Raw genomic sequence first — 21,215 nt, 5'->3', positions numbered from 1 at the left:
TATGGCAATACCTCAAAAAATTAAAAGCAGATCTGCCTTTTGACCCAGTGATCCCACTTCTGGGACTATAACTGAAGGAACCCAAAATACTAACTTGAAAGAACATAAGGACTCCTATATTCACTTACAATAGCCAAGATTTGGAAGTAGCCCAGGTGTCTTTCAGTAGATGAGTGGATAAAACAACTATGGGACATTTATATAACATAATACTACTCAGCTGTAAACAAAGAAAAAAATTTTACCCTTTGTGTCAATATGTATGGACCTGGAGAACATCATGCCAAGTGAAATAAGCCAGTCAAAAGATTGTACTTTCAGGGATCATTTCTATAATTTGTTACTAGAGAAGTTTCTCTGATCGTGTAGAGCACCCCAAACCATGAGGAGGAGGTGTAGTGTTCTCTCCTTAGTGTGAAGCCAGCTTTTGGTGTTGCTTTTACAACTGCCAATAGCCATTGATGATCATTCTTCTCTTCCTTTGGAAGAGTAAGAGGGAAAGAATGCAGTCTGAGTGGTAAAAGAAAAAAAAAAAAGAAAGCCAGTCAGAGAAAGACATATACCATATGATTTCACTTGTACGTGGAATCGAATAAACAAACTGAACTTACAAGCTAAATATATACAGACCCATAGACAGAGAGAAGGATGACAGCTCAGGGGTGTGGGGATAAGTTAAGGGGTAGAGGGTTTGAACAAAAAAGGAATCACGGACATGGACAACAGTGTGGTGATTGATTGGGGAAGGGGGGTATAAGGGGAATAAATGGTAATGGAAAAAATACAATAAAAATAGGAAAAAATAAACAGCATGATGATATATAACCAAAAAAGAGAGAGAGACAATATAATATAGCCAATGCTGGAACATTATGAGTTTGAACTGTGCAGGTCTACTTACATGGTGATTTTTTTCAAATAAATACTGTAAAATGTAAAATCATTAAAACTTAACTTTAATTACATTTACATAGTTATAGGAGGGTAATGGCTACTATATTAGCATAGTAACAGAAAAGTATAAAGTGCTGCTCGGTACCTCTTCATACATATAACATTTTACTCATATCACTACAATATTTTATTTACCTCAAAAAATAATTCTAATATTGTTAGTGTAACCCAGGGGTTTAGCAAACTTTTTATTAAAGGTCCAGGGAGTAAATATTTCAGGCTTTACAGGACTCCAGTCTTTGCTACTGTAGGGCAAAAAGCAGCCATAAGCAGTATATAAGTGAATAAAGATGGTTGCATCCTAATAAAACTCTACTTATTGGTACTGAAGTTTGATGTTCTTAGTTTGAGGATCATACAAAACAATAAGCACGCTGGATTTGATTCCTAGTCCATCCTCGACCTATGTTTGCCAGACATTTTTCTTTAAAAAATTTTGTTTTAATTTCTTGATTTGAGCAGGGGGAGGGAGGGAGGGAAGGAGGAAGGGGAGAGAGAAACATCAGTTTATTGTTCCACTTTATGCATTCATTGGTTGCTTCTTGTACGTGCCCTGACTAGGGATTTAACACAGGACCTTGGTGCATTGGGACAATGCTCTGACCAATTTAGCTAAACCACCAAGGCCCTACATATTTTTCAATGTTCTTTAAATTCACATCTTAGAAAACCTAAAGCAGGGCACTGGGCTAAAGACCTGATGCTATGTGAAAAATTTTAGGACACTGTTCAAGGGCATATCAATTTATGGTTAAAGTTTCTTCCATTTCTTCCCAAATGATGAGGCAATATTTCCGTAGCTTATGATGCTTTCTCTGAAGTTTCATGGTACATCTTCTGGCTATAGGATTATAAGACAGAGAGAAAACCATATTCTCATTTTCTGACTTCTCCCATATCTCCTCTTAATCTTTCAAAACAGAAGGGTCTTAATTTTTTGAATCACCTATCTCCTTGATCACACCAGCTGCTTTTCTCAGGACCTTGCCCTACCCTCATACCCTTCTTAAAAGGTATGTGATTGAGAATTACAAGAAAAATGAAAGGTTTAGACACTATAGTTTTATACATGTATAGAATGACAGTGTTACTTTTCATTAGCCTTTCTGGCCATAAGTATAATTCTTCAATGACAATCTTCATCTCTTACTTATGTTCTACTGGATTGGCCAAAAAGTTTGTTCAGGTTTTTTCTGTAAACTGTCTCTAGTAACACTTAGTTGTCTTTAACTTCACTGGAAACAATTTTGTTAGACTGTATTGTGACAACTGCCATATCAGTGTGCATTAAAAAAACTGATTAAAATTGGTGAATTTTTGTGTAGCCATTTTAATATTGAAGATGGATGATAATAGGCAACATTTTTGGCATATTATGCTGTATTGTTTCAAGAAAGGTAAAAATGCAACTGAAATGCAATAAAAAATTTGTGCAGTGTATGGAGAAGGTGCTGTGACTGATCAAACATGTCAATGATGGTTATCAAAGTTTAGTGCTGGAGATTTCTCACTGGATAATGCTCTACAGTCAGGTAGACCAGTTGAAGTTGATAATCATATCAAGACATTAACTGAGAACAATCAACATTACCATGCAGGAGATAGGTGACACACTCAAAATGTCCAAATCAAGCAATGAGAATCATTTGCACCAGCTTGTGTTAATTGCTTTGATATCTGGGTTCCACATAAGGTAAGTGAAAAAAAAAAAACCTTCTTGATCATATTTTTCCATGGTGATTCTCTACTTACACGTAACAAAAATGTTCTGTTTTCAAAACAAATTGTGACAGGCAATGACAAGTGGATAATTTACAATAATGTGGAACCGAAGAGATTGTGGGCAAGCAAAATGAACCACCACCAACCACACCAAAGGCCAGTCCTCATTCAAAGAAGGTGATGTTGTGTATAAGGCAGGATTGGAAGGGAGTCCTCTATTATGAGCTCCTTCTGGAAAACCAAACAATTAATTCCAACAAGTAATCCCAGTTAGACCAACTGAAAGCAACATGCGACGAAAAGAATCAGGAATTAGTCAACAGAAAATGCATAATCATCCATCAGGGTAATGCAAGACCACATGTTTCTTTGATGACTAGGCAAAAACTGTTACAGTTTGGCTGGAAGTTCTGACTCAATGCCATATTCACCAGGCATTTCCATTTATTTCATTCTTTACAAAATTCTCTTAATGAAAACAATATTAATTCCCTGGAAGGCTGCAAAAAATACCTGGAACAGTTCTTTGCTTAAAAAGATAAAAAGTTTTGGGAAGATGGAATCATGAAGTTGCCTGAAAGATGGTAGAAGGTAGTGGAACAAATGGTGAATACGTTGTTCAAAAGTTCTTGGTGAAAAAAAAAGTCTTGAGACTTCCAGTCAAAATGGATGCAGGTAGACATGTTTTATCTCCTTGTGCAACCACAGAAAGAATTACAACCAGATCTCAAAACTAATAACACCCAGTCAGAAAATTGAGCTGCATGGAAGTCCGACAACCAAGGATTTAAAGAAGCCACATTCATCCAGGTTAGGAGGGGCAGAGTCTCAGAGACGTAGTGTGGTACAGCAAGGTAGTGGCAAAACAGACAGTCCCTCATTCACATATGGTAGATGAAAATTGGGAGGGATACCTTGGGAGAGAGCAATCCTAGCCCAGGGTCACACCATACAGCCCAGGGTTCCAATAACAAAAAGACAATCTCCATTACCTCTGGCTGTAAAAACCAGTGAGGGTTGGGGTAGCAGAAGAAACTGCCACATTTTTGAGGCGTAAAGGGTCCACATGGTTATAGAACATATGCAAACCCATCCACTGTGGGATTCACCACCAGCGCAGCAGCTGGAAGGGTGCCAGTCACACACAGGAAGGGGGTGAAGTGACTGGAAACAGGAAGAGTGCCAGGTGAACCTCCAGAAGCCAGGGGGCAAGACTGTCCTCTCTCTGAGCCCTCCTCCCCACACATCAAGAAAGCAGTGAAGTGGGCTGCCTCCCTCTAACAATTATCTAAGGCTCCACCCCACGAAATTTACAGGTGCCTTTTCTACCGTAGGCCACACCACTAAGACAGGGAATAAAACCAGCTCTAACACACTGAAACAAACACAGGGCAGCTGCTAAGTTGAGGAGACAAAGAAATATGGCCCAATTGAAAGAATAGAACAAAACCCCAGAAAAACAACTATGCGAAACAGAGATAGCCAACCTATCAGATGTACAGTTAAAAACACTGGTGGTTAGGATGTTCAGAGAATTCATTGAGTATGGCAAAAAAATAATAATAATAATAAAGGAAGAAATGAAGGTTACATTTAGTGAAATAAATAAAAATCCACACAGAACCAACAGGGAAGGGAAGGAAGCCTGGATTCAAACCAACAATTTGAAACATAAGGAAGACATAAATATTCAAACAGAACAGAAAGGAATAAGAAATCAAAAAAACGAGGATAGGCTTAGGAACCTCAGGGACATCTCCAAATGTGCCAACATCTGAATCATGGGGTTCAAGAAGGACAAGAGGAACAGCAAGAAATTGAAAACTTATTTGAAAAGATAATGAAAGAAAACTTCCCTAATTTGGTGAACGAAATAAACATACAAGTCCAGGAAGCACAGAGAGTCGCAAACAAGTTGGACCCAAAGAGGAACACACCAAGGAACATCATAATTTAAATATTATGAAAGGCAAGGGCCTACATCCAAGATTGCTCTATCCAGCAAAGCTATCATTTAGAATGGAAGGGCAAATAAAGTGCTTCCCAGACAAGGTAAAGCTAAAGGTGCTCATCATCACCAAGCCATTATCACAGGAAATGTTAAAAGGACTTATCTAAGAAAAAGAAGATCAAAACCATGAACATTAAAAAGGCAACAAATTCACAACTATCAACGACTGAATCTAAAAAACAAACAAACAAAAATGAAGGAAACCACCAGAACAGGCACAGAATCATATGGAGATCAATTGGAGGGGTATCATCTGGGAGGGGGAAGGGGAAGAAAGGTCAAAATGGTGCAGGGAGTAAGAAGCATAATTGGTAGGAACAAAATAGACAGGGTAATGTTAAGAACAGCATAGGAAATGGAGAAGCCAAAGAACTTACATGCACAACCCATGAATATGAACTAAGGGCGGGGGGGGGGGGGCACTGCCGGAGGGAAGGGAGGTACCAGGCAGAGGTAGGCAAAGGGAGAAAAATCGGGACAACTTTAATAGCATAATAAATAAAATATACTTAAAAAAAAAGTATTTTACTCTACCTAGCTGGTTTGGCTCAGTGGATTGAGTGCCAGCCTGCAAACCAAAGGGTCACAGGTTCGATTCCCAGTCAGGGCATATGCCTGGGTTGGGGCCAGATCCCTAGTAGGGAGTGCGTGAGAGGCAACCATACATTGATGTTTCTCTCCCTTTCTTTCTCTCTAAAGATAAATAAATAAAATCTTTCAAAAATTTCACACACACAAAAGTCTTACTCTAAATTTGAACAAATTTTTTGGTCAATCCAATATAAGCAATACCTTAGAGCTCATCATCTCAAAAATATAGTTGTTGTTTTTCTTTAAATATACTTTGTTAACCTGTCCATGACCACACTAACTTATCGATTGTGCTCTTATGTAACTTTAGGGGAATTTCTGGAAATATATTCCCTTGGCTTTACCATGCATTACACATAGGAGCTTAATATTATGAAACATTTTGCTTTCATTCTCTATTAAATTTAACATCCAAATTAGGCTATATTTAATATCCAAACCTGTCCTGGAAGTCTGTTTTCCCCATGGATTTATTCAGTACTCCACTCTGCATGTAAGCCAACCCAAACCACTGTATATTCCAACTTAACTTGAAAAAAAAAACCAAAAAACAAAACAACAATTTTATCAAAACCTTAGAAATCAAATTCACCAGTTCCCTCTACATCTATCTACTGCAAGTCCCTGAATAACTTCTGTATACCAGGAAAATTTCTGTCACAGAAACCATGCTAGGCTTTTGTTTATGTAATTTACTATCATTTTAACAGATTACTACACTAACTCCATTTTAGTTTATAGCCCAAAGGCCCCTATACCCCTTTCCCTCCCTATTTTCCTATTTGAACATTATTAGTTTTTAGCCATCTTCTTGGCATTTTATCTAGTTTTAAATCCCCATTAAATTTACCTTATCTATCAACTTTTCCTTATCTGGTAAAGTAGTTTCAAATTCAACTCCTAAAACAAAGGTGTTAAGGTCACCTAACAAGCACATGTTTTAGCCTTGCTTTGTGATTTATAAGGATGTCTACAAGCCATCAAGGGCTGTCCACAAATTTTTCCAAAAAGCAAAATAAAAAAAAAAATTCTCACAAAACTTTCACCTATAAACAAAATTAATTTTAACATACAGCACATGGAGAACACAGCTGCACTTTGAAGGCAGCATTATGTCAGACAGTTGGGTTCATCTCAAATCCTAGGTCTATTCTTAATAAATATGAGCTCCTAAACAAGTAATAATTTTTTAATGTGATGAGAGAATAAGTTAATACTAAAATAGCAAACAACACAGAAGCTGGCCACAGTTGCTACACAATCAGTATAATTTAAATGACTAGATAAGTGTAGCTATTATTACCTATTACTTTAGAAAAATTAGACATCCCTGAATTTGAATACTTATTAGTATAAGGATAGCCTTGAGGGTTTCTGTAAGAGGCCCCCTCTCTTCTCCTTCCTTTAAAGGACACTAGGACAGTATGCTTTTTAATCTATCATTTATGGCTATTCATCTTCTTTGCTATAAGTCTAGGAAAGGGGAAGATAATCATCAAGCACAAGTCTCATAATAATGTTTTGAACTAGGGATTGCTTGCTCTACTTTAAGACAAATAAGTTAAAAAACTGGACTGCTGCCTCAAAAAAAAAATAAACCCAGCTGTTGCTACCATCACTTTTAATGTCTGCTGCCCTCAGTCCTCTACTTTTCTTCCTTCTTGTCTCAGAATTCTGACACTTCCACACTTACTTTTACAGGAAAGTTACTCTACCATAAATATAACCACTAAATTATGGACCTTTTTCTGTTGTTTAGGGAACTACTCAAAACACACCTTTGATATTCAGTTCATCTTGGCTATTTTTGTAGCACTTTTGTTCATTCTTCCTTTTTTACATTGTAAAAATCTGAAAATTTAAGAATTATAATTTCACTTAAAACATGCTAAGGAACATAGTTTAAAAGAATACTTTTAACATAAAACAGATTGAATTACGTCTGTAAATATGCTACATTTATAATACTCTATTTTAAATATTGATCCTTACAGTGAAACAAGAACATTTCAAAAGTATTATAAGAATGTGAATCCTCATACTATGGCAGTAGAACAAATGTCAAAAATTGAAATGACCTGGGTGGGTGGTTCAGTTGATTGGAGCATCGTCCTGTACACTAAGAGGTTGCAGGTTTTATCTCCGGTGGGGGTGCATATGGGGGGCAACCTATTGACGTTTCTGATGTTTCTCACACAGATGTTTCTCTCTCTCTCTTTCTCTCTCTCCTTCTCTCTCTAAAATCAATAAACCTATCCATAGGTAAGGATTAAAAAAATTGACAGAAAGGAGAAAGAAAATGAGGTGCTAATGAGTTTATGTGTTTTTGATGAAGGGCAAAGTACATCATGAAATTCACCCCTAAAAAATATAAATATACACACAGATAAAACAAGTAGGGAAAAACATAAACAACTGTTGGCCCTAGGAGTCTAGATGAATATATAGATGATCATTATATTATTCTTTCAACTTTCTTGAATTTTGAAAATTGTAACAAGAGTTGGAAAAAGAAAAGGCTTTAAAGGTGAGAGCAGACTTTCAGTCTTATTATCAAGCAATGGAAGCCAACTCAAAGCTGTAAGAAATAAACACAAAAGAATAAAATATAGTATGGAAAAATGTTCAAGAATCAGGAAAGATGCCCTGGCTGTGTAGCTCAGTTGTTTATAGCATCATTCCGATACACCAAGGTGTGTGTAGCTGGGTTAGAGCATTGTCCTGATATGCCAAGGTTGCAGGTTTGATCCCTGGTCAGGGCACACACAAGAATCAACCAATGAATGCACAAATAAGGGGAACAACCAATCAATGTTTCACTTGCTCTTTCAAATCAATCAGTCAATAAAAAAAGAAGCAGGGAAGATGACTTCAAAAGAAGTATTAAATAGCTCTCTGGCCGGGTGGCTCAGTTGGTTGGAGCATCATCCCGTACCTCAAAAAAGTTTGCAGGTTCAACTCCCAGTTGGGGCGCATACAGGAGGCAATAGATGGATATTTCTCACATTGATGTTTCCCTCTCTTTCTCTTCCTCTCTTTCTAAAATCAATAAAAACATAACTTCAGGTGAGGATTTTTAAAAAAAGCATTAAATAAGGGAAAATTGTAGAATTTGCAGTATATATGAAAACTGAAGAACATTAACAAATCCTGAAAAACCAGAAGAAATTCACTCAATCAACACATTTATTTCATACCCACAATATGCTGTACTAGACATTGTAATATGATATAAAATACATCAATACTTGCCTTCAAAGAATTTATAACCCAGATGGGGAAATAAGACATACATTCATGTAAGTAAAATAAAAAGTGGCAAAGCCATTTATATAGTGTTGGGGCATACACTGAATCTCAATGAGATTTAATTCATTAAATGTGATTTAATGAATTCTTATCATTAAAATAGCAATGTGCTATAAGAGACAGTATCTGATTAACCTTAAGGTCACTTTCTTCTCTAAATTTCGTTATTATTCATCTAAAAGTTCATTGAGTGCATCTCCTTCTGGAAATCTACCTTAACTAGAGAGGGCCAACTCCAAACTATCACTGACATAACATGAAAGAGCATTATGTGCTACTTAGAGAACAATACCGTTTTCAAAATGTCCCAAATTGAGTGATTATAAGCACAAAAAGTTCTTGCAATGTTAAACATTTTAAGAAAGTTACAGATAAATCCTAAATCAAGACTGTAAATTCTAAAGAGAGACTTAGACAGACTGATTAAAATCCACTGTAAGAACTTTTCAATAAAAACAGTTTAATTTAATTTAGAGTTCTATGGTCTCCCTTCTAAATCCTTTTCCTTCCAAAAGTACAATTTTATTTCTAGTCCTAATCTGTCCACTTTACAAGTGATCCCAGCTATGGTCACAACTACACTCTGACACATGGTCCATGCCACAGGACTGCATTTTTTCTGATTTCTTTGTTCCTTTTGTTTCTGCTTTTATTACACCTTACCTGACTGCCATCACATCTCCCCCATCCCTTACCTACAATTGGTTTTCAAGGCAGAAAGAAATCTATGAAGAAATTTGACTTTGTACACAGATCAAAGCAAGTGACTAGTGACAAAAGAGTTTGAGATAACAAGGTAGAGCCACAAAAAAAAACACAAAACCCCCCCCCCAAAACTATAAAAGCTTCCACTGTTAAATACTGAACAACTATTGTGGGGTCAATGGACATGGCCGTTGTCCCTCCCCCAACTGAGGTCTGGCCAGAAGAAATGTGTATTATTTTGGGAATAAATTGTAACTCCTTCCTTCTCTCCTTTTGGAAGCAGTTTCTTGTCCTGTGATGGCTTCTTAACTTTTCCTTCCTGCAGTTATACACTGAGGTACTGTAGTTTTAGAGTCCTGCATACATGTGCCTCCTTTATCTGGGACCCCTTATAATGAGCCTCAGACTGGAGAAGGTGTGACCTCTCTCACGGACCCAGTGCCCTCGATGCATTCCCCTGTATGTGAGTGACAAATGGCATGTCCACATCTGCTAGTCCTCCAGGTGGTTTTTTCAGAGCATCACAAACACTTAAGCAGCTCCTAGTTTGGGGCTCCTGTACAACTGGTCTCACAAACAGGATATTCCAGAAAATACCCCTGTCAAGTATACTGCATGTGATAACATGACAAATGGGGGAGCCCAAGGGGTAATCCTGGAAATAGCTGGGGTAATCCTGGGATAGTGCACCAGTGTTGGGGGGATGGCCCCAAAGCTCCCACAAGCCTTGTAGAGGACCTGTGTGGGGGAAAAGGAAGAAGCAGCTAAAGCAAAAGTAAGGAAATTAGAGGGTAAGCTTAAGTTAGAGAAAAATAAGGAGATATGGTTCTAGGGTTAGTCCTACAACCTTCTGGAAAATTTGCCTTAGCTCTAGATTTCGTTTTTGTTTCTGTTTTGGAAAGGAGAGGCTTAGGTCAAATTTTAGAATAATCAGAATTGTTTTACTGAGGGTCTAGTAAATGGTAAAATTTAGGAAATGTATTCATGAATTTGTCAATCTAAAGAATGGTAATTACTTACATTTAAGTTAGGGGAAAATATATGGCTTTAGTAATAAAAGATGTAAATTATGGCAATATATTTTGAAGGAAGTAGAATTAAAAGTAGGTGTCCTGATTTCTGGATGGGTTAAAAGGACAAACTAAAAAGGAAAAGGAAAATTGCAGGATTGTGTAGAGGGAAGAAGCAAAAAGACAAGCAGATGAGAATATCTTATGCTTTCTCTAACCAAATTAGTAGGTCAAATTTTGTGTATAGTTTTTATGTGTTCAGTCTTTATGTGTATAGTCCTTATGTGATATGTTTGTCTGTGTATTACATGTGGTGTGTTTTCTTCTTCCTGATGGCACAATTAGGGTGCAATATTTTATTGGCATAAAGAAAGTAAATACTAAATTAAAAAAGATCCTGTAGTCTGGATAAATTAATTGATGTGAAACCCGGTTTTAAGTTTATCACTGCCTTTTAAAGTTATTACCATAAAAATGTGTTGTTTTACAAAAAGTTAATGTTATAATCTTTTGGTTAAGTTTGACAGTCTTCCCAACGTTCAAATCTTAAGAGACTTTTAATCCAAAAACGATTTTAGGTTATTCCAGTGAGTCCCTGGAATACTTTGTGGCTTTGTTCTCCTTTTATAAAAGAGAAGTTTTGGAACTAATTAGGGCTATTTAATGTGCTTAAAGTACATGGGAAGCTTTGTCAAATAAAGAAATAGTAAGTATGTCCTATTTGTACACACATATTTTTATTATTAAAGTGGATGTTCTAGAGATTATATAAGTTCTGATATACTTTCATTTGTTATTTTAGTCATCTTAAAATACTGCATGAAAACAAATTCCTTTGTCAATTGCATTGTATTCACCTCTGTAACCATGTCATTTTAGGTTTTGTCATTTATTAAAAGTCATCATTTTGTTCCAATGAATTTGTAAAATATATCTTGGCAGGGGTCCATGGAGAGGACTCTGACTTGTTTTGGACAACTGCATATTTCTGAGAATGGATTTTGGATCTTACCTTTGAACTGAGTAAAGATTGCTGGAGCTCTGTGAAATGATTGGATTTATAGAGGTGCTTGCAGATGATCAGGATTATGGAAACAAATTATGGGACATAATAAACTGAAGATAATTGTGGTTTTTGTAACTTTTGTTGAAAAAATATTGCTAATTTTTAATCATTTGTTTTTCAGACATAAGAAAACTTTCTGTTTCTTAAAGCAATTTGATAAAGTATACTTTCATATGTGGTATCAAAGCATTTATATTTTTCTCCCTACCTGATCCCTCTGGAATTTGGAAGCTCTCAATGAGTATTATTCTTTTCATAGCAATATGTTTGTTTGCATAAATCCAATAGGAATCTGATTTCCTCATAACAGGACACATAAAGCCAGTTTCCAATTGTGATTTTAACAACTAAGTCTTTGTCTGGAATAACATTGCCAAAGGAGTGTTGCCTGGACTCTGGTTGTCATTAGAAAGCTGTAAGGAATTAAGATAGACTTTGAAGCCAATAAAAGCCCCTTGGAGGTCTGGTACCTTGCTTGGTCATGTAATCCAAGGCAGTCTTTCCAAGTAAGGAGGGAAGGTTACTTTCCTGAAAGATGGCATGGGAAGAACCTCAATGTATTTTGGGGACTTCAAGAACTTGAGAAACTCACCCAAATCTGCAGGTACTTGCAGGAAAAGCCTGATGGCAACTGTGTGGCTTGGCCTCCCTGCCCTAAGGGGATGATTAAAGCTCAATCTAGGAATTCTTTAAAACATGCCCTCAAAGTATATTTAAGAAAGCCTATATGATCAATTGCTATTCCTACTGTGTTTTTGCAAATAATCAGGCCAAACTGAAACTGGAATTAATACAGTAAATGAACTGGTCTTGATGTGGCTCTTTAATAAAAATGAGGGTGACTTTAGGGGAAAAATTATGTCTCAATAAAATATACACAGTTATGGAAAGTAGACTCTAATTCAGTGAATTGTCTGTAAAATTTTATTCCTCACCTATAAAGTAGACTGGATCCTGAATTTCTCCAGTTTTCTTTCACACTAGTGTTTCTTTTTTTTTTTCCTTCAACCTTTGATTTGGAGTTACTGAGAACTACACTGATGCAGTCTCCACCATACAGAATTTACCTGAGCGCCTGACGATATCACCAGAGACATTTAAACTGCAGATAAAGAGGATTATCAGACTGTCACTACTAAATTTCATTCCAGCAAAAGTCTTCTCATCTGACACTTTTACAGACTCAGAAACTGGTTTACTATCAGCTGTGTTCATTAACCCCTGAGTTCTTTCTCTGTCAAGTTCTTGGGGGTTGTCTGATTGGATTCTGCGGAAACAACACCTTCCCCCAATGGGCAAGAATACTGACTGCTGAGAACCACCACTCGGACTATTGGGTCTGCACAGAGTTCCTGACTGGGGCCTCTGCCAACCTGCCATGGTGGATTCACCCTGTGAACCAGACACATTGGACTGGCTGCAAGGCTGGAAGGCTTCTGCCCTGTCTTCAAACGGATGCACAAGAAGGTGTTTTACATCATGAGAGAGCAGACTAACTGCACCAAGCCATAGCTCACATATACAGTTAGGGATGGTGTGGGGTGGCTGTCAGCATTACAGTAGAAGTATGACAGTCCATACCCATATGTATTGAACACAGAAACAGGACTACAAATGAAAGTGTGCAACTCATAGGGTGGATGCCAGCAACCCTGTGCAAGAATATTATGGTACTGACTGCTACAGACTATCGGTGTAATTCCTTCCTCCTAAGTCTCTTTGACTTCAGCTTTCCACTTTTAGTCTGAAGATGTAGCCTTCACTGTATCTGTGGTATACAGATGTGAAGTGCCAGCATGCTCACCACTCAGGTCCTCAACCAGAATTAATGCAAAGAATGTGAGGTGGAAGAGCAATGTTGGGGTGGAGTGTGGGGTCAATGGACAGGACCCTTCTTCCTTCCATGACTGAGGGCTGGCCAGAAGGAATTGTGTATTTTGGGGGGAATGGAGTGTAACTCCCTTCTTATCTCCTTTTGGGAGCAGCTTTTTGTCCTATGATTGCTTCTTGACCTTTTCTTTCTGCACATACACACGGAGATAATGTAGTTTAGCGACATACATAGGATATGTGCCCTTTGTCTAGGACTCTTTACAGGGGTATCCAACCTTTTGGAATCTCTGCACCTCACTGGAAAAAGAATTGCCTTGACCCAAATGTTAAATACATTGCAACACGTAATCACAAAAATACCTCATAATGTTTTAAGTAAATTTACGATTTTGTGTTGGGCCACAGTCACAGCCATCCTGGGTTGCATGTGGCCCACAGGCCACAGGTTGGGCACCCCTGCAATGAGCCTCACATTAGAGGAGACACAGTCTCTTCCACACCGACCCACTACCATTGATATACTCCCCTATAATGTGAGTAATGAAAGGCATATCCACATCTGCTAGTCCTCCAGGTGGTTTTTTTCAGAATATCACAAACACTTAAGTAGCTCCCTGGTCTGGGGCTCCTGAGCCACAAGTATTTACAGGGGCAAAAATTCTGAAAAAGGGAAATCTTAAATCAGACAATAAAAATGGTGGAATACACAAATAGATGTCCATGAGCTTTGCGTTATCTCACCAGCAATGCCTGTGGAAGCTGATCTACTAGATACTAAGTCTTTTCTCCCCACTCCACTGAAAAAAAAAAAGAATTTCAATTATAGACTATATCAAAGAAAGGAATAAATATAAAATCTGACTACTTGAAGATTACATAGGTAAAAAACTTTATGTTGACTGTATTAATTGTGGAAGTCCAGGATTAAAAGCAGCCAGGGATATCCAGAGTAGGGCAGAAGTAGAGAGTGCTCAGCATAGAAGATACAGGAGGGACTCAACATGGGGAAGAGCTTGGACTTCAGGTTCAGAGATGCCTGGATTTGTACCTCGGCTTCACTACTTACTAACTATGTATTATTGGGAGGGTTATTATGTTTTATCCAGCTTTAATTTCCCCATCTAAAAATCACAGGGTTGTTCTGAGGATTAATGATATCATTATTATTAGCAAAGGGCAATAAATAGATCTGAAAGTTGAGAAATAACAAGAGCAAGGAAAAAAAATCACAAATTTCCTCCAAGCCTTTCATGGATACTTAGTTAATTTTAATGGCAACAGAGAATCATCTTGTAGAACATACTTAAAGTGGGTACAATGAACCACAATTACTGAGAGGATACTGATAGAAAATTGCGAAGAATAGGAACTGGGCTCTAAGACTGACAGCAGGAACCAGTATTTATAACTTACTTGAGTCTGGGTATTGGATATGGAACACATATTTACAGTTTTGTTTCAGATGTTCAAGTATATACCTTTGGAGGGGCTTTTCTTTGTAGAGAGCTGAAGGCAACGGGACATTATTTTTTCTATAGTGAGCATGCCTGCATTCCCAGTCCTAGCTCTCAGATCTATTAAAATAGATTTAAGTTTTAAATCTATTAGATTTAAGTAGATTAAGAAAACTAAATAGATTAAGTTTTAAAATAATTTTATTCAAAATTTTTACTTCTGAAAGCAAACTTTCTAACTCAACTCCACGTATTTTTTTCAACAGGAAGGAGAACTGCTGGAATGTGAATTTATCATAGTGAGAGCCACTCTTTCCGATGCCAGATTTCATATTTGAAACAGTATCAGCAACTCCTACACAATGATTAGTTTCCAGAAGCTAAGAATCAATGCTATTATTCCAGAGAAAACTATGAGATGTGAAACTAAATATCAATAAATATAACAATTATACTGATATTATATTGCTATATTAATGTCAATTATTTTATATAACTAAATATATGTCTATTGTATTAATAATATAAATTATATTTTCTTTAAATATTTCAAAATCTTCAAATGACTTCTATGGTCAAATTAAAACAGGTCAGATTAATACATTCATACTTGGGTCAGTTCAAAGCAACATTTAGAACTATTTTCTTAAATTTGACTTATTCCATATTTATAGGCAACTGCTCACAAAACAACAGACATATCATTTACTAGAAGCTTCTAAAAAAAAAAAATCTTTCAAGAAAGGAAGACTAAAAGTATGCTTCTGGCCCTGGCCAGGTGCTCAGTTGGTTGGAACATCATCCCATATGCCAAAGGTTGCAGGTTCGATTCCCAGTCAGGGCACATAACTAGGTTGTAGGTGTGATCCCCAGCTGGGGTGCATATGAGAGGCAATAGGTCAAAGTTTCTCTCTCATATTGATGTTCCTCTTTCTTCTGCTCACCCTGACCCCTGCCACTCCCTCCCCCTTCTTTTCTCTCTAAAAATCAAAAACCATAAACTTGGGTTAGGATTTTCTTAAAAGTATGCTTCTGATTAAGTCTTCTTTTAATCGAAAAGTTACTAATTCATTTAAGCTTTTCCTTTAAAAACTATCAGTAGGTATATTTAGCCCTTTTGCCTTACTAGACAGGAAAGAAAACATTAATCTTTCATCTAAGAATATGATCTGTACATCAAATAGTAAAAGAGTGGCAGATGTTTGGAGAGTTTAGTTGTTAGATATGAATTCATGTTGACAAGCCAATTAATTACTTCAAAGTTAAAAGCAGCAACAGTGAACTGCTCACTAATCTTCAGCTATTCGATATCAGAATGTCACTTGGCATACTTAAGACTCAACTGAAAGATAAATAGCATGTAGCAGCTGAATGAAATAGCCAAAACTTTTACAAAGTAGAGTGGAACTGCACATTTTACCGTGTGAAGATCTATTCATGTCTAATCAGCACTTTATTCTACCTATTGCATTCAACTTATTGTCCACTAATTTTAAGAAAGTAAAATGGATCCTAGAGGAAAGTAATACCATGGTTCAATCCTTTATAGCTCTGATTTCAAAAACTAACAAAATAAGGCAAATACTGGGTTGGCCAAAATGTTCATTTGTTTTTTTCCTAAGATTGCTCTAGTAGCACTTCGTTGTCTGTAACTTCATTGGAAACAATTTTGTTATAGTGTATTGTGACAGCTGTCATATCAGTATGTATTTTAAAAAACATCAAAATCGGTGAATTCTGTGTAGCCATTTTAATACTGAAGATGGAAGAAAATAAGCAGTATGTTTGGCATATTATGCTATATTATTTCAAGAAATAAAAGTAAAAATGCAACTGAAATGCAATAAAAAAAATTTGTGCAGTGTATGGAGAAGGTGCTGTGACTGAATGAATGTATCAAAAGTGGTTTGCGAATTTTCCTGCTGGAGATTTCTCACTCCACAGTCAGGTAGACCAGTTGAAGTTGATAGTGATCAAATCAAGACATTAAGAACAACCAACATTATACCATGTGGGAGACAGCTGACATACTCAAAATATCCAAATCAACAGTTATTGGTGAAAATGAAAAATGTCTTCTCTTTTATAGAAAAAACTGAATGGATTTTTGGCCACCCCAATCAAAGAAAACAATGAAAGGGCAGAGAAACCTCAATAGCTATGAAAATAATGCAGCATTAAAAAGTGTTTTAGGCCCTGATGGGTGTGACTCAGTTGGCTGGTCATCGTTCCACAAAGTGTAAGTTCACCAGCTGGATTCCCAGTCAGGGCACATACCTGGGTTGCAGGCTTGGCCTGGTCAGGACACATATAAGAGACAATCAATCAATGTTTTTCACATTGATCTTTCTCTCCATCTCTTTCTCCCTCCTTTCCCCCCTCTCTAAAAGTAAATAAATAAAATCTTTAAAAAAAGTAGAATCTTTAAAAAACGTTTTAGGTACCATCACATAGCTATTAAATTGATAAAATAAAAATTTAAAAATATTGTGGAGACACAGAATCATTTAGCTAATGGCATTGTAAATCAAAACTATCTTTCTTAAAATAACCATGGTAAGATTAAATAGAGCTATCAAATTGCTTCTTGTCTTTGACCTAGTAATTTTATATCTAGGAATATGCAAGTAATTCCTGCTTAATACACTCTAGCAAAGCTATTTATAATAGAGAAAAACTGGGAGCAATCTAAATGCTCTACAAGCAAGAAATGGTTAAGCAACCCAAAATACAGTAATAGAATGGAATACTATATAGTCAATAAAAACTATTAAGAATGTCCACTATTCAAATGTATGTACATGTAATGTTAGCAAGCTAAAAGAAAAAAAAAGTAAGCCACAGAACACAATCAAAGTGTTTATGAATGCTAATAAAGATCATAAATCAGAAGTCAGACAATATAAATAGAATTTCACGTTCACTAAATTTCTGTTTCTCTGCTGCGAAATTGAACATAAAACATTTTGAAAGGGAAAGATGACCAAATCTTCAGGGTTGTTTTGACTATCTTTCAACGGTGAGCTAAAGTTCAGGACATGAACTTTACGGTACATACAAAGACTAAACTACATAAACTACATTTATGCTGAAGATATACATCCTTGTTTCATCTCTATACTTATGAATATGTTACAGGATCACAAAGATACTAAGTACTGTACTTTTCTCTGAGAAATGCATATAAGAATCATGTATTATTATCTCCATGTTACAAATGGAAAAACTGATGGAAACTATCAATGACTTACCCAATTCATCCAACTCTTGATTCCCTACTCTAACAGCATCTTCTGGAAATAATTATTCCCATTTCGCAACTCCCATTTTTAGTTTTTAAAATACGTCCCTTCAGCTTTTCTGAATAGTGTAAACAAGGCTGTTTTTAACAAATATGGAATGGATCAGTGTATTATTGTTAATACACTGACTGAAGCAATGAAATTTTAAACTGTTTACTGCTTAAACTGTTTATTCTTTGAGAGGCAAAGAGAAGAAATATTGAAGTTCACCTCAGATTCCCTGTACCAGTTAGTCAAATTGTAGAGAGAAAAAACTGCTAAAAGCACACCTTTCTTCTCATCAAAGAGTTGTTTCCATTGACCAAGATGTGAAAGCAACTGGCATCAAAGATGAAATCCAACCATTTCAGAAAAATAATGTGCCTTGCCTGTTTTATCTCTGTACTTTTGAAATTTAAGAATCCAAAGAACTCTGAAATTAGCCAAAAGTCAACCAAAAAGTAGCTACTTAAAGAAGGACCTGTTGAGGAAACAAAAATTATCTAACTGGCAGACCACCTGTAAATTTCACTTATAATCATTTTCATAAGTTCATCTCAAATGTCATTTCTTCCTGTAGCTTTCCCTTAAGACTCCAATCCACAAATGTTTCTTCATTTCTGTTTTAGAGCACTTTAGACATACATCTTCAATAACATCAGATTTCAATAATCTGTTCAAACATGTCCTTTACTTTGAGGTTCCTAGAAGACAGAGATACATTTTTTTGTCTCTGAGGCACTAGGATTACAGTACACAATTGCTATTAAATTTAATTTAAAGACCACATACTAGGTTTTAAAGGCTGATTACTAAAATATTTAGTAGAAAAACCAGTGTGCTTGGGAAACTAGCTCTGCCTAGCACTATATTCTTTCAGTCAGAACTCTGAGTCAAAGCTTCTTGCACTACAAAGTGTGAGAGCTCCGGTTTCACATGCTTGACTTGAGTAAAAATTAAAGATACTTAGACATTTTCAGACACCCAAATTTTTAAACAGAAACTGTAAAATGCTATGAAAAACTTAATACCTTCTTTAATTCCCTAAAATCAGCTCAATATTAACAGCTACACTAAAGCTGGCAATAAAAAAATAAACACCAGCTTTTAAAAAAAATCAAAGTTAGTAAATAAACTTTACAGATTGTAAAAGTTTGCTAAATGATTATTTGGGTCGTTAAATTTATTAATGGGTTCTAAGAGATCCTCAAGTCCAAATGTTAAGTTTTACCAATTTAGAATAATTATGTATGTATATCATTATGCTCTATGCCAAATGATCTAAAAGGCGTTCACTTTTACTTATGTCTCTTTTGCTAGCGGTAACACTGAAAACCTTGACAGTGATGGTCTTAAGAGAATGTTTTCAAGACTTGCTCTAGGAAGAAAACGTCAGTTTCTCCTGTCCTCTGCTCCTTTGAATGTTTAAAACAATCTCAGTGAAACTAAATAATGGAATCGTATATATCTTTGTATATTAAAATTTTTATACTTAAAAAATAGAAATTACCTGTTTCAACCATTACAGCAAGTCTTTATTAATTCAGTTTACGCAGTTCAAAGTGTTATATCCCACAATTAAGGAACCGGCTGCTAATCATGAAGTTAAAATATCTAAGTTCTAGAAAGAACAAGTTCTCATCACCAACGAAGAGTTCTCGTAAAGTACAATAAAACAGGAAGCAACGGAGCAAAAAGTTACTGGAAGACCTGGTTGTCCACTCGCTTGGAGTGCGTGACACAGGGCTGTGAGCGTACACTCTCACTCATGGGACGCTTGCTGCTGACATGCAGGCATCCAACTCCAGGGGAACGCCATACATACATGGCCCTTGTTCCAGGAAAACCGAATACAACTGGTGCAACCTGGTCCGCCAGACGGGAGAAGAGCCTGAGGCCCACAGTCCTCCAGAATCTAAACCCCTGCAGGGGCCATTCCAGAGCCTCATATCCACAGCCAGTACAAGCACCAAAGCAACCGGAGACATTTGACCCCACCCACTGCTACACCCCCTTCCCCTCGAACCCCAGCTCTTCTGAAGAGGTAAGTTTCCCCTTCCGACAGTGCACCTGGAGGTCCACCAGGCCTCACCCACCTTGCACTCGTCACTCTTTTTTTCTTCTTCGCAGAAGTTGACCGGTGCCAGGCCGGGCAAATAGAAAGCCGTGCACAGACGCGGGCCCGGCGTTGCCCCCAGCAGGAGTAGCGATAGGAGCAATAACCCCGGCCACCGAGGTGGAGACGACGCCGAGAGCCTCCCGCTCATGATGGCTATTTCAGGAAAAAAGGCAGACGAGTCGAAGGGGAGAAAAGGGAATGAGGGAAGGGAAGGCTCAGAGACAACAAGGTCGCCCAAGCTGAGTCCGGCCCCGCGTCGGACAGTTCCGGTTGCGCTAGAAGACACAGCGGATCCCGCAACAGAAACCGAACTGGACTTGGACAGAGCATGCGCAACGCCGCCTGCACATGCTCAGTGAGAGCGGCCGCAAGCGCCGCGAAGAGTTTCCCGGAGGGAGCATGGAGAAAATCCACTCTCCAGGTTTTCGGCTGGCTGGCTTGAGGGTTTCTGGGAGAGACGTTTCGGCGTTCACGTTCCTATTCTAAGTTCCGATCTAGAGCTCCCTTGGGGCGCTGTGGAGCGGTCACGCTTGCCTGGCACCCCCAGGCTCGTTGCTTTGTCTCAATTTCCCTTACACATCTTGAAGTTTTCTCACCGCCCTGTTCCCAGCATGCCAACCTATATGAAAGAGCTGGTGCTCCAGAGAGTACTTGCTGATGGAAGCCGAGTTGGTGGCAGGAAGAAGTTCGGGAAACATCTGTTTAGCAGCAGGACAAGAAAATAAATGGGGAGGAACTAGCTCTAAGTCCTCGCTCAAATAGCTACACAGAGGTGTCTGCATGGACAGCTTCCAAGCATTCCTGCGTAGGACAGTGATTGCACAAAACACACAAGACCTCTTGAAGAGGTGGAAAAACGGGAGTAGACAAATAGAAGAAGCTAGTGTTGACACTTTGCAAAGACATGGGCACACCCTACAGCTTAGTTTGGAAAGGAGTCCTAGCGAAACAGAAATCCGCTGATTATCCCTACGTTTCTGTCACTTTTCCTATTAAAGTGATGTGTCGTCCGTGTTTGTATGTGCATGTGTGTGTACGTGTGTGTGGTACATTTTCTGAGTATTTTTCAAGGATAAATTTGCTTTTCGTGACATTAAATCAATTAATCTGAGCCTAGATAGTTCAATGAATACTTCGGAAGAGTGCATCAACTTAACCAC

General features: G+C 37.4%; 1 protein-coding gene and 1 non-coding gene across 2 annotated transcripts in view; one reads left to right on the top strand and one right to left on the bottom strand.

Moving 5' to 3' along the window:
* Nucleotides 1-20,387, bottom strand: part of TM9SF2 (transmembrane 9 superfamily member 2) — an 83,220-nt gene extending 62,833 nt beyond the window's left edge. Inside the window, exon 1 of the mRNA XM_045821668.1 lies at nt 20,033-20,387. Coding sequence (XP_045677624.1) covers nt 20,033-20,203 — 171 coding nt within the window. The 5' untranslated portion in view covers nt 20,204-20,387. The remainder of the gene's footprint in view (nt 1-20,032) is intronic.
* LOC123807823 lies at nt 306-519 on the top strand. Its single transcript, XR_006783703.1, has one exon. It is a non-coding gene; the product is annotated as a small nucleolar RNA U3 (small nucleolar RNA).
* Nucleotides 20,388-21,215: the final 828 nt, after the last annotated feature.

Source organism: Phyllostomus hastatus, unplaced genomic scaffold, assembly GCF_019186645.2.
Source record: "Phyllostomus hastatus isolate PE091 unplaced genomic scaffold, TTU_PhHast_1.1 phas_scaffold_46, whole genome shotgun sequence".
In the NCBI taxonomy this organism is placed as follows: domain Eukaryota; kingdom Metazoa; phylum Chordata; class Mammalia; order Chiroptera; family Phyllostomidae; genus Phyllostomus; species Phyllostomus hastatus.
Note: the sequence above shows the minus strand (reverse complement) of the source record. Positions and strands in the feature narration are given on the sequence as shown.